At 34.9% G+C, this 13,068-nt stretch overlaps 4 protein-coding genes across 11 annotated transcripts; 2 read left to right on the top strand and 2 right to left on the bottom strand.

The window, feature by feature from the left end:
- Positions 1-622: 622 nt before the first annotated feature.
- LOC6506082 (ADP-ribosylation factor 1) lies at positions 623-4,729 on the top strand. Of its 5 annotated transcripts, none has more exons than XM_032454124.2 (5): positions 623-698; positions 2,474-2,786; positions 2,856-2,965; positions 3,192-3,317; positions 3,436-4,729. In XM_032454124.2, exons 2-5 carry the CDS (start codon positions 2,639-2,641, stop codon positions 3,598-3,600), a joined length of 549 nt encoding a protein of 182 aa, XP_032310015.1. In that variant the 5' UTR covers positions 623-698; positions 2,474-2,638; the 3' UTR covers positions 3,601-4,729. The 5 variants fall into 5 exon arrangements, with proteins under 5 accessions (XP_032310015.1, XP_014764619.1, XP_001958592.1 ...); XM_014909133.3 differs by having other exon boundaries at positions 681-830; XM_001958556.4 differs by lacking the exon at positions 623-698 and adding an exon at positions 1,011-1,264.
- On the top strand, positions 4,588-5,353 carry LOC6506083 (ER membrane protein complex subunit 4). Its single transcript, XM_001958555.4, has 3 exons — positions 4,588-4,729; positions 4,803-4,935; positions 4,990-5,353. Exons 1-3 carry the CDS (start codon positions 4,674-4,676, stop codon positions 5,302-5,304), a joined length of 504 nt encoding a protein of 167 aa, XP_001958591.1. The 5' UTR covers positions 4,588-4,673; the 3' UTR covers positions 5,305-5,353.
- Positions 5,314-7,766, bottom strand: LOC6493869. 4 transcript variants are annotated; one of them, XM_014909096.3, is made up of 5 exons: positions 7,591-7,766; positions 7,356-7,523; positions 6,090-6,143; positions 5,955-6,037; positions 5,314-5,454 (listed from the first exon to the last, which is right to left on the bottom strand). In XM_014909096.3, exons 2-5 carry the CDS (start codon positions 7,368-7,370, stop codon positions 5,391-5,393), a joined length of 216 nt encoding a protein of 71 aa, XP_014764582.1. In that variant the 5' UTR covers positions 7,371-7,523; positions 7,591-7,766; the 3' UTR covers positions 5,314-5,390. The 4 variants fall into 4 exon arrangements, with proteins under 4 accessions (XP_014764582.1, XP_014764584.1, XP_032310016.1 ...); XM_014909098.3 differs by having other exon boundaries at positions 5,955-6,040; positions 7,591-7,756; XM_032454125.2 differs by lacking the exons at positions 7,356-7,523; positions 7,591-7,766 and adding an exon at positions 6,203-6,486.
- Positions 7,767-7,926: 160 nt separating this feature from the next.
- Positions 7,927-8,441, bottom strand: LOC6493868 (single-pass membrane and coiled-coil domain-containing protein 4 homolog). The gene is made up of 2 exons (XM_001958553.4): positions 8,299-8,441; positions 7,927-8,241 (listed from the first exon to the last, which is right to left on the bottom strand). Exon 2 carries the CDS (start codon positions 8,236-8,238, stop codon positions 8,062-8,064), a length of 177 nt encoding a protein of 58 aa, XP_001958589.1. The 5' UTR covers positions 8,239-8,241; positions 8,299-8,441; the 3' UTR covers positions 7,927-8,061.
- Between the last annotated feature and the right edge of the window lie 4,627 nt (positions 8,442-13,068).

Consider the following 13,068-nt stretch of genomic DNA (forward strand, 5'->3'; position numbering starts at 1 on the left):
TCTATATATTTATTCCCGATATGGGTATTCCCTGTTTTAAGTTCTCTATTTCTTTAAAACTTATTTGAAAAATTGCGCAATTCTGTTTAGGGTCCTATAACAGAAATTAGGGGATGCCCCAATAAGCACGATATACCAGCTTACTATATAAAGAATAAATCCTAAAAATTACATCAACATTGCTCCCTATTTTTAGTTTAGTACTCAGCTTGAAATTAATGATTCACGAGCAAAAAAGTTGATTCTTTCCAGTGTGGACAATTTGATTTTAGTCATTAAACTTTTTAATCGGTTCGCTAGGGATCTGTAATTCGCATCCCCAAATAAAATTATTTTTACATAACTATGTTCTTATGTTCCGTTTCCACTGTTCCATATCGACGGTAATTGGGCGACGCTTATTTGATGGACCTAACATCTTCATACATATATTTAAGAACTAAATTTATTACATTTCTACAGTAAAAAAATTATTAAGGTTCTTGAATTGATTCCAACCTAAAATTCCCATTTAATGAGTACATGATCTCAAAATATTTCTATTAAAAAATAAAAAATTATTTTTAAAAAACATTAGATTATCATCAAATTTGGCAACCCTATATATTGTATAAATATGGCAGTTCTTCTCGTTTGTGGGGAGACGTGGCAGCATTTCTGTATATTCACCAAAACCTCTCTCGGCAACATTTAGTTTGGTGAGTTTGCAGTTTTTTCAACGGCAAGTGTATTCTCGTAAAGTTATATTTTGCTCTGTGATTTTTGACATTTCCAAGCCGAAATTTTTAAAATTTCCGCTCAAATCTCTGTGCATTTGATTCAATTAGTTGGTGCGTATGTGTTCTCAATTGAGATAAGGGGTTTTACTCAAAACGAAGTTTATTTCGTTATTTAGAGCCTGCACTAAAACAATGTGGACGATTTGGTGTATTCGTATTGGTGTGCGACGTTTGAACGCACGCACACACCCACGAGTCCGTGGGGAATTGTGTTGTCAATAGTATCTCAAATGAAGTCGCAATATATTAGTCTCAAATTATCGGCGGCTTCTGATTATTTAACTTTCAATTAACATATTGCAGACATTTTCTTTGACATTTCCAAAATTTTATAAGAATTGAGTGAACGATTCCAGAAACTTGATAGAACCATATTCGATGAACTTGTTATCGATAGGCTCTCATCCTTATCTTTCTTTTCGCCATTCGGTGTGGTGTGTTTGTAGCTGAGAAAATTCTGTCCACTAAAGAATCTATAATAGTCGGTAAATAGACGTTAAATATGTGTTTAAAGAATTTTTCTAGATATCTGAATACTTGAATATGCATTGGTTCAATTAAAATTGCTTAAAAAAGTATAAAAAAACAAGGCTTTTTAGCCGTTTTAAGCCGTAGAAAAAAAGCATACGTCACTTACACAGACGCAAAGGAACCACGTATATTCAGTTTCCAGTGTGATATATTTGAAAAGCGCTTTATGGCAAAGTGCGTAATATTTAATTTCAAACACGCCTTGGATGATTAATAACTTTTATTAATGTCGCCAATATAGGACGGCAAACTTAAAATAATTGAAATCAAATGCTTTACTAGGCGTAGTAGGCAACCCTAGACGCTTGTCGAAGTGTGTGTGTGAGAGTGTGGGGTCCACCTCCCTTCCCAGCTTGGCAAATAAAAGTTGCGACGTGTAGTTTTCGGATGTTTCTTGGCTATCCCTTTGATCTCAATTCGATCAATTGGCATGTCTTCCTAGACTTCATCCTCCCTAGCTTGGCCTTATATTAATTCCTGAGTCGAAGTAGGGTGTGGGCTTGCTTGCTAAATTCATTAGTTTTTTTTCCAACTTTTGTAGAATTTCAGGATAGAAAAGGGGGGGACCGGCAGGAAGCGCCGGTCCCACCACTTCCGATCTTAGATTAAAACCCAGTTGAGTTGTACATATGTATGTAGCGTGCATTTAATCAATTTACGAAAGTAGTAAAAAGGTGACTCATTTTGGAAAAAGAAATTGGTTTGTTTGGATAGATCGCACCGTACGAAATTTTAGTTTATTGAATGAACAAAGTCGTTATGTACCTGATAAGGTATCATAATTACTACCGAAAATAACATTAGAAACTTTTATTCCACAAACATGACATGTTTTATGAACTTTTAATTTCAGTTCAATATTAAACATTTGTACGCTTTAACAGTTAAATTTCAAGCTTCTATGATTCTTAGACACCTAGTATTTTTCGCCATTTTCAATGACTAATTCCAGTTTCAAAGCAAGTGACACAAACGTCGTCAGTATCACGAAATCCAAAACAAAAGCCACATCACACAATCATTGTTACAACAATCATTCAAGACAATTTCAGTCGATTGGATTGGTTAACGGCTCGCCGCGATTAAAGAAGTTCTTCTGTTGGTCGATTTTCGTTGCATCCTGAAAATCTTTATTTAAATTCCTTTTTTTTGTTTCTTTGCAGATTTCCTCAAACCAGAAATTTGCTTAATTTAACAGGGAATTGCAACTCGGATTTGAACTTGTAATTAATTCCAGTCAGCAAATAAGCTAGCACGCAATTCAGAGGTCCGACCTAAAAAATAAAATAAACAACCATCCTCAGCGTCCGAGACACAAATAAGCAAAAATGGGAAATGTATTCGCTAACCTTTTTAAAGGGCTTTTCGGTAAAAAAGAAATGAGAATATTAATGGTCGGATTAGATGCCGCTGGTAAAACAACCATTCTGTACAAACTCAAATTAGGCGAAATTGTTACAACGATACCTACTATTGGTAAGTTTATGGGCTCCTCTTCATTATTTTACCCTTTTTTTTATTAATCAATTATTGTTCGCTTTTTAGGTTTCAATGTGGAGACTGTAGAATACAAGAATATTAGCTTTACTGTGTGGGATGTGGGCGGTCAAGACAAAATTCGTCCCCTATGGAGGCATTATTTCCAGAACACACAAGTAAGTGATAATCGCATCAGAAGGCTTCTGAAGAATTTGGAGTCCAGATTATAGTTTCTGGATTATAGTGTAATCTTAGATGATGTTACTAACTTTTAATGAATCATTCTGTGATTATTCAAAGTTTAAATTGTTTCAAGACGGGACTGATACTATGAAAGGGTTGTTCATTATGTCATGCGGGAGTTACGATATTGAATTAATATTTGACTGTGATATCTTGCAGGGTCTTATCTTTGTTGTTGACAGCAATGACCGTGAGCGTATTGGGGAGGCGAGAGAGGAGTTAATGCGCATGCTGGCCGAGGATGAGCTGAGGGATGCAGTCTTGCTAATATTCGCCAACAAACAGGTAAGTCGCGACATGGGAACGTAGTGTTCAGTCACTGGGTTATTACCCAGTCAACAAAAATCGATCTAAAATTCTGAGAACTTTTCGTTTAAATACATCTAATCCATAATCATTATAGGATCTGCCAAACGCAATGAATGCGGCCGAAATTACTGACAAGCTCGGCTTGCACTCACTCAGAAACCGTAACTGGTACATTCAAGCGACGTGTGCAACCAGCGGTGATGGGCTCTACGAGGGACTTGATTGGCTTTCCAATCAGTTGAAGAACGCTAATCGCTAATTAAGCGCAAGACCATAACTACAGAACCCACAATAATATGAACACAACTCTGATTTCAAGTAAGCCGAAGTAGCAAACCAACAACAACCATAGGAAAGCGGCAAGATAAATTAAACGGACAGCGGTGGAAATCGTCATCAGGAAATCATACCACAATAACAGCAGACTTTCGCATAACTAAAGGGCTCGTCCTGTCCTTATTTCCAAACAGGAACTTCAATTGTTTAATGAATTGCAGGAACCTAACTTTTCAAGCAGCACATAAAACTCGCTATAATTTAATTTAAATTCATATAAATATTGGATGTTTAAAAGTAAATCAAGTAAAAGAAATTCCCCAATCTATTGCAAGAGAAAAGAACTACAGTATATGGTATAGAAATGTCTTCTAAGTTATTTTTGTCCTCTCCCTCCCTTCATCAATATATTTCTTTTTAATTTTATAAATATAAAAATAATATTAATGAGAAAAACTGTAATTGTAATTGCTCTTTAAAAATACAAAAAGAAAAATTTTAATTTTTATACTTTCGTTTGGTGTTGACGCTTGGCCAAGCTAATTCAGCAAAAAATCATGCATAACATAAAACCATATTAACAAGGAACGTAATAAATTAATATACAAAATTATTTTAACTATTTGAATAAGCTCGTTATGAAGGGAGTTTTCAAAAATCCGGCTAATTAGGATTCCCGATAAATTGTGTGTTGAGTAATGTGAAAGAGGGAGATACCAACCCAGTGGACAGGGTTGTTCAGTGTTGTGAATTTTCTAATAGGAAAGTTGCGTACCAAGGGAGAAACCAGACATCCAATACCGAAACGGCGAAGAAATCGCACATTGTCTACTATATTCTTAAATTAATTTTCGAAATAGCTCGTCTTCTCCGCGAAAAACGATTAATATTTTAAAGCTGCCTTAAAATATATTTTATCAGTATATTTTATATTTATCGAAGCGGTCACACTGATTGGCATATAAAAAAATATCGATACTTTGACCGATTATCAAGAAGCCCAATCCCTAGGTAATTTGCGGAAATTGTCAATTATTGTAAAAAGGAAACTGCACAATGTCCACGAAGCAAAGTTCAAAGAAGTTTAAATGGGCCCTTGACTTTAACACAAGGTATCTAATTTTACGACGTCAAAAAAGTCAAAATATCAATTTTACTATTAAATATTCCACTTTTTTTCAAAAGCAAAAATGGTGACATGACCTCGCCACTCGGGTACAATCCAGCTGCACTGGTGAACCAGACCGATGCAGCTGGTCGAGATCAACGCTTGGTAATAAAAAAGTCTTGGGATCTCGCTCTAGGACCTCTAAAAAATGTGAGTTCTCATGGGTATCCAGATGTGCGGGTCTAACCTTTTTTTTATTTGCAGATTCCTATGAACCTTTTCATCATGTACATGTCCGGAAATTCTATTTCCATTTTTCCCATTATGATGGTAGGAATGATGTTAATTCGTCCTATTAAGGCTATGTTCACCACACAAGTAACCTCCAAAATGGCCGAGGGTGCTCAAGGAACCGGCCAGCGTATAGTCTACTTCCTTGGTAACCTGGCTAATGTTGCCCTCGCTCTTTACAAGTGCCACAGCATGGGCCTGCTGCCCACGCATGCTTCCGACTGGCTTGCATTCGTCGAACCCCAGACCCGTCTCGAACATTATGGCGGTGGAGTTTCCTTTATTTAGGTCAAGTTCTTGGCGGACGAAAAAATTATAAAGGCTTTATTATATTATAGATACATTTGTTTTGGTTAAAAAAATGTTGGGTCCAATTAATCGTCCAGAATCTTTTTGGCTTCCTTTTTAATATCGTGAACAATTTTCTCGGCGGCTGATCTGTGAAATGTGTACACATTCAATTTGCGAGTTTAATTTATAATAATTATGTAAGGCAATATCACCCTAGCTTTCAAACTGAGCATAGCACAATGCAGGATAGCAGTAATAGAGTTCTTAGCCGATTAAATTTAAATTTTAAACAGGCCTATTAAAATAAATGTTTCTATAGAATGAATTCACTACTCGATTTAGAAACCAGATTTTTCCAAAAATGTAATGGTTAAATTTAATTATAGAAGATGCATCTGCATACCTATATTGAAATTTATGTCTAATATTTTTATGGAAATAGTAAAGGGCCAAATACATAAAAAGGTAATAGATTTAAACAAACACAGCTTTTTGACATTTGAGCTCTGCCAAATTTCATTCTTTATAATAGTTTGGTAGACAATTTTTTAATGATTTTGCTCAATTGGTATTCCTAAAATTCGCTCAAATGATTTATTTAAATTTAAAGCCGTGTAGATATCCTATCAAACTACAAAGGCCATTACTTTTTCTTGCTTTCCTCCATCAGTTCCTTCACTTTCTCGTTCAGTCGCTGAATTAATTTCTGTGGATCGTCGACACGGGGAACCTGCTGAAAGAATTGGTCAATGGATGATTTAGTTATATTTAATGGTTCTCACCTCATAGTTTTGCGATACGTAGATGCCCGTGTAAACCCCGGCTCCGAAGGTTATCTGGAATAAGAGACGGTGAACTATTAGTGGTTTGGCTTCTAGCAGATCTCCGTCCCAACCATGGAAAAAAACATTGTCCGGTTAAAAGTCCAAAAGCTTTTCTTCGGGCAGCAAGGAGGAGGCTCCGGAATTTCTGGCTGACAGCATGTGCTATTAGTGCGGAATTGCCCTCCGGTGTTAGCCCTAAGTCTAATCACTTGCCCCCCAAGTGCCAGCAATTTCATTTTGGCTTGCAGTTCAGTTAAAAAAAAACTATCAATTTGGTGAGGTTTGTGTTGTTTTTTGAAGAGTCAAGATTTGTATGCCCTTGCCGGACGTCTAACTTGTCCGATGTACTTTCAAATGAAAGCCTGCTGTGTGGTGAAAATTTACACAAGCTGGAATTCTATGTTTTTATATACAGTGACTCGCAGTTTATTTTAGCGACTAAATTTGTTATGCATTAAAAAGTGCATTAAAAATTATTTTAAAATATTTAAAGGCATATTTATCGATATTTATTTTATTTATGGGAATGTCAGTCCATAAAAAAAATAGATGTCGAAAATTAAAAAAGTTGGCCCTGCATGTCAGCAGCGGGTATTTAAATTTACGGTTTACCGAATAAGCAGTAAATACCTTCAAAAACTTCAGAAAAATGAACAGAAACTCGAATATACTCGCTCATAAACTCGAATAAAGCTACATTTTCAAGGTTTTATTTTAGGTTATTCAGAAGAAAATTCACAGATAAAATGTTTAAATATGTGTAAAATGGTAACTAAAAATATCTTTTTATGTTTAATTTACTATTAATATTTTTATAAATAATGAATTTTACAAGTGGTCGCTTTCTCCTCTTTTTTTTTGTTTTTAAATGTACAATTTAAACAATTTAACATATTTTTGTCAAAGGGATATTATTTTAATTAACTACACACATTTCAATCAAAATTCCAATTTAGTTTTTTGTGTTCAAATTAGATATTATAAAAGTAGATAGTTATTTTTTTTAATTTTATATCATTCCAATTTATAAAAAGATTTTGGTTAAAATAAGCTACGACCCACTGTACGCATATACATACATATACATATGTATATAAAATGTACAGGCAAGCGCGCACCGCCACCCCAATTTCATAACTGCGTGGGTAATAACGCATTTATCGTGCTGCCAGTTTTGACTTTTGGGTAAGAATAATTTCACAATAAGGACAATAGTTTACTTACCAAAAACTTAAGCATCGTAGAAAAGCTAACTGAGCCCTTGTCGCCCGCAACCGCCAGCGTGAAAGAGTAAAAATGAGAGCTCTCGAAGCAAACGTCAGGCGACCGCGATAGGAGGTTGTATGTGTGACAACAGCTGACTGGCACACTGGGTTCTATAGGTTGTTTCGCCTGCGCGCAGATTAGATAATCTTTGGGTAGTTGTTTTGTCAAAAGTTTTGTTTTGTTTTTTGCTAACCTTATTGGTTTTATGGGACTTTTGGAGGAAATCTGGCTTTATTATATGCAGTAGCTATTATACTTTTATGTACATATGTAGGTATAGTAGACGAAGGGAGAGCGAGTGACTGTGAATCAGGGACACGCTGGCCAAGAAATAAATCGAGAAACACACAACGGCCAAAAATAAAAACCTGTTCATGGTTGTCAACATGAGCAAAATGCCGAAAACCTGATTCATCAGTAACAGTATTTTTTTTATATCATTGTTAACATAAATGAGCTATTTTATAATTTGTTGGCGACTCCTCAAAAAATCTGGCAAAAAAAATATTAAGAAAAACCTGGCTTTGAATAAGTTGGCAAAATAACATTTAATTTTAAAATGACAGCTACAATGTACATATAAGTATGTATGTATAAACGTGGACCCCGTTTACATCGATAGAATTGCACTTCCTTTGGACGATCCAGTATAAGATTTCGTTCTTTAGGCCAGGACAGCCGGCCGGGTCTTTAGATAGACGAATAGCACCAGAAACACCGCCAGGGCTCCAACGGCGGGCAACACCACTGTCCGTATTTTGGCATGGATCTCTAAGTTGTCCAGCTTGCGCTCCTTCTTCTGTTTCCTCGTCTCTTTGACCTTCCCTTTGAGCTGACGCATGTCCTGCAAGAGTTGCCCGGTATTAGAGCTACCTTTGGTAAATTCCTTGGTCAGTAGTACCTTAATAGGCTATGTAGCTGGTTGGCGCAAATTACATAGATCGCCGGTGGACCTGGTGACGTGTAGAGTTTTGACGCGTGGGTTTGTATATATAAAACAACAACATCAACATCAACAAGTAGTTCGGTTTGATAATATATCAAAATGTCAATATATCGATATACATCGTAAGGGTTTGTTCTTATTATCGAATATGTGATATATATTTTTTTTATTATATGATATTTCACCAATTTTATACACCGATTATTTTTATGTGTGTAATTCCTCTATCGTTTTCGTTTCGTGGTTGGATTTTGCAGTTGTACCTGAGAAAAGAAAAAAATTAACGGTTATGAGTGATGCAAAGGCGCGTGTTTCAAATTGCTATTTGAAAACCTGAACCGATGACATCGGAAGGATTATAATTAGTATTCGAAGAGTTCAAGGGCGAAATCATGTGTGTAATTCGGCGAAGTAATCATTATGGGAAATATTGGTTGCTTTGGTTATTTTTATACCCCTAATGTACTAATTTATATCTAAATAAGAACGGAAACCTAACTTCAAGCTGAGTCGAATTTTAATTATAAAACATTGCCGATCGCTCAGTTATATGGTAGCCGTCAATTTAAACAATTTAATAGTAATAGTTTTTTTAAATTTATTTTACTTTCACTGGTCTAAAATGGAAATTTCCAGAAAACAGGTCAAGAAGGATCGTACATCTGAATGTTAAAAATCCTCCAATATTTTTGGTGTATTCTTGTAAGGAAATGTCATCTCAACAAATGTTCATAATACAATGTACAATACAAAATACCATTTTAAAAAATATCAAAGTTTTTTTTTATGTTAATATTGGCCTTTATAGTGAAAACAGATTTTTAATTTTAAACGTCTTTTAAGATGGGTAAGTTTTTTATGCCAGTCTTGATGCCAAATCTCTTTATTGGAGTCACACAAGAGGATAATTGGAAAATGGAATTAATATGGAAAGCTTTATGTTTCCTCTTTAAACGTACATTTATTTATTGTTAATTATAAATCGACTATACATTTTTCGCTAAAGCTAAAATGTTGGAAAAGTTTTTTTTGTGTTAAATGCATACGTTTGCGATATATCCATATATCGAATAGTAATGTGTTTTCTACCGATATATATAATAAAGATGCGCATTTCAAACTTGTGCTTTTGTATAGCGCACTGAATGCGAACTGCTTCAATGCATTAAAGTAAAATTTTTTTTTTCAATATACTAAACAAAAAATTAAGATGTTTATTATTAAAATAAATAAAAAAAAATTAAAAAAAAAAAACAAATAAAAAACCTGCAATTTTTTTCAAATTGGCTCTAATTCTTTTATTTATTTAACTTTGTAGTTTTGAGACTGCCCTTGAGATGACGCAACTTTGATATATGGGCATTACCAGAAAATGGTCAACCAGGATCAAAAAAAAGAATGTTAATTAATATCGGATTTTTTATCTTGTAAGGAATGTTTTAAACTCCCATGCACATCCTTTGGACAGATCCAGTCTAAGATTAGCTTCATAGTTAATAGTTTTAGCTACTTTTAGTCCTTTTAAAGGCAAATTTGTACTTAATGTTTCTAGGCATTAACCATATGGGTAATTCCAAGATGTGCCAAGATTGTTTTTTATTTTTACAAAAGTGAATCTAATAGGTCTTGATAAATTGTATAATTGGTGCAAATATTAATTTTGGAAGACATTTTGTTTTTAGAATATTAAAAAAGAAGTTACTTTTTCAAAAACCATTTCAAACGCTGATATTAGCGAAATCTGATGGAAAATTTGTCTGCAATCCATTTCAAAACGTTATTTATTATTTGATCTTAGTTTTTTTTTTTAATTTAATTTTATTCACTGTCGCACGCGACATTCTCTTCCCTCATATTTTTATACCCTTGCAGAGGGTATTATAATTTTGGTCAAAAGTGTGCAACGCAGTGAAGGAGACATCTCCGACCCTATAAAGTATATATATCCTTGATCAGGATCACCTCCTGAGTCGATATAAGCATGTCCGTCTGTCCGTCTGTCTGTTTCTACGCAAACTAGTCTCTCAGTTTTAGAGCTATCGAGTTGAAACTTTGCACACATCCTTCTTTCCTTTGCAGGCAGTATATAAGTCGGTACGGCCGGGATCGGTCGACTATATCCTATAGCTGCCATATAACTGCCATCGGAAATGCCATAACTTTGGTGTTTTTAAGTTAGAGGGTTGGGAATTTCCACACATATTATATTTGACCAAGATATTTTATGTACAAAATTTCATAAGGATCGGCCGACTATATCCTATAGCACTATATCGAAATTGGCATCCTATAGCTGCCACATAACTGATTGATCTGTAATGCCATAACTTGGTTGTTTTTCAAGTTAGAAGGATGGGAGTTTCAATGGATTCCTCTTTTAGCAAAATAATTCGATATGCCAAATTTTATAAGGATCGGCCAACTATATACGATCCGCTATATATCTAATCATATAAGATGCGTGGCGCCACCTAGCGGACTGCGACTCAACTGCAAGGTTATATAAACTTCGGCTACGCCCGAAGTTAGTTTTTCTTTCTTGTTTTACATTATTTTTGTAGTCTTTGGTTATAAGCCGATATTAAAAATAGTGAATATCAATGCAATTTAACTCTCCTTATGAAAATTATTTAAAACAAATCGTGCCGCTGAAATGCTAAAAACTAAACTTTCGCACATTTGTGACTTTGGATTAAAATATTTCGAAATGTAAATATTAAATATTATTAAATTATTTAAATTTAATAGGTTCCCTATAAAAATGTTTGAAAAAAACATTCTTTTATTGACTTTGAATTTTTTTGTCGCGGTTGACCTTTCTGGAGATAATAGGAGTAAAATTAAAAAATAGTGAAAAAGTTGTTCATTTAACAGATAATTATCATTTATTTTAATTAAATTAATAAATAAGTTCATGTCAATTCTGGTACCGTTTAAAATCAGAAAGACGCGTGAAAATAGAAATGTTATATTTTATAATTAAAAATGATTTTATTTATTGGATGTTTTCAAATTACTCGCCACATTTCGCAATTTTTGTGCTGAAGCGAAACAAGACTTTTACTTCTACTACTTCAAATCGTTTCAAAACATAAAGCCCTCAAAGCTTTAAGTTTTAAATATAAATAGTACTGGTAAAATTAAAAAAAAATTGTTTGTAATTAAATATAATTTTAGCTTTGCGTTTTTTTCACTTCATACCGTACGAATGTACCATTCGCAACTTAACTTATCAACTTAGGCTTCGCCCGATGTTAGCTATCCTTCCTTGTTTTACTTGTATAATATATAACGCTATTCTTTCAAGTTGTGCAGAGGCGGCTGTATAGAGTATGCGGATTATGACAAAAAGTTGCGACAGCTCAAGGGCTATCTTCAAAAGCAACATAAATAAAAGCTTTAGAGTCAATTTAAATTCGTATGAACATTTTTTTTTTTAATAAATTCAACTTCTTATAAATTATAAGTTATAATAAACAAGAAAGGAAAGCTAACTTCGGGCGGAGCCGAAGTTGATATACCCTTGCAGTTGACCTATCCTATTAGATATATACCTATTAGATATATAGCGGATCGTATATAGTCGGCCGATCCTTATGAAATTTGGCATATCGAATTATTTTGCCAAAAGAGGAATCCATTGAAACTCCCATGCTTCTAACTTGAAAAACAACGAAGTTATAGCATTTCCGATCAATCAGTTATATGGCAGCTATAGGATATAGTTGGCCGATCCTTATGAAATTCGACAAATCAGATTGTTTTTCCCAAAATAGAATCTCTACCAAATCCCATCTTTCTAACTTAAAAAACACCAAAGTTATGCCAATTTCGATCGTTCTATGACAGCTATAGGATATAGTCGGCCGATCCTTATGAAATTTTGTACACAAGATATTTTGGTCAAATATAACATGTGTGGAAAGTCTCAACCCTCCAACTTAAAAAACACCAAAGTTATGGCATTTCCGATCAATCAGTTATATGGCAGCTAGGATATAGTCGACCGATCCCGGCCGTTCCGACTTATATACTGCCTGCAAAGGAAAAAAGGGTGTGTGCAAAGTTTCAACTCGATAGCTTTAAAACTGAGAGACTAGTTTGCGTAGAAACAGACAGACAGACAGACGGACAGACGGACCGACGGACAGACGGACAGACGGACATGCTCATATCGACTCAGGAGGTGATCCTGATCAAGAATATATATACTTTATAGGGTCGGAGATGTCTCCTTCACTGCGTTGCACACTTTTGACCAAAATTATAATACCCTCTGCAAGGGTATAAAAATGTTGAAAAAAGTCTCGAGCTTCCACAAAAGTTTATTCATCTCCTGCCGTTCTGATAAAGGGCATATTGTAGGTCAATATACGTAGGATTCAACAGAACAGTTATCAATTCATTACTCTAATTTGCAAAAGGTTTAGTATAAGAGAGTTTTAGGACTTGGGGACGGGTGGGACGACTGCTAGGGCTCGCTTCGGTCGCATCCAGTTCTAGCTCTACTGTTTAGCGCCATTCTAGCTCAATATTCCTCAGCCTCCAAATTATAGCTGACCCGAAGAATGCTGCTGCGTCCCGCAGCTGCTGTTTCTTCAGCACGATGCCCACCAGATTCCCATCCTGGATTAGCATCCTGGTGAGACCCCTGATGGAGGCCATGGCCTTCTTTTGGATGTATTCCAGATGCTCCCGGAAGGAGAGCAGGGCTTTAATCATCAT

The sequence above is a fragment of the Drosophila ananassae genome, chromosome 2R (genome assembly GCF_017639315.1).
Source record: "Drosophila ananassae strain 14024-0371.13 chromosome 2R, ASM1763931v2, whole genome shotgun sequence".
Lineage (NCBI taxonomy): Eukaryota > Metazoa > Arthropoda > Insecta > Diptera > Drosophilidae > Drosophila > Drosophila ananassae.

Bases quoted from the DNA above. Each gene is read 5' to 3' on its own strand.
- LOC6506082 (XM_032454124.2), top strand. From the start codon at position 2,639: ATGGGAAATGTATTCGCTAACCTTTTTAAAGGGCTTTTCGGTAAAAAA. The intron at 2,966-3,191 runs GTAAGTGATAAT...GATATCTTGCAG, and splicing joins ATTATTTCCAGAACACACAA to GGTCTTATCTTTGTTGTTGA. The intron at 3,318-3,435 runs GTAAGTCGCGAC...TAATCATTATAG, and splicing joins TAATATTCGCCAACAAACAG to GATCTGCCAAACGCAATGAA.
- LOC6506083 (XM_001958555.4), top strand. From the start codon at position 4,674: ATGTCCACGAAGCAAAGTTCAAAGAAGTTTAAATGGGCCCTTGACTTT. The intron at 4,730-4,802 runs GTATCTAATTTT...TTTTTTCAAAAG, and splicing joins GCCCTTGACTTTAACACAAG to CAAAAATGGTGACATGACCT. The intron at 4,936-4,989 runs GTGAGTTCTCAT...TTTTATTTGCAG, and splicing joins CTCTAGGACCTCTAAAAAAT to ATTCCTATGAACCTTTTCAT.
- LOC6493869 (XM_001958554.4), bottom strand. From the start codon at position 6,367: ATGAAATTGCTGGCACTTGGGGGGCAAGTGATTAGACTTAGGGCTAAC. The intron at 6,144-6,202 runs GTTGGGACGGAG...CTCTTATTCCAG, and splicing joins GGACAATGTTTTTTTCCATG to ATAACCTTCGGAGCCGGGGT. The intron at 5,455-5,954 runs GTAATGGCCTTT...CACATTTCACAG, and splicing joins ATGGAGGAAAGCAAGAAAAA to ATCAGCCGCCGAGAAAATTG.
- LOC6493868 (XM_001958553.4), bottom strand. From the start codon at position 8,238: ATGCGTCAGCTCAAAGGGAAGGTCAAAGAGACGAGGAAACAGAAGAAG.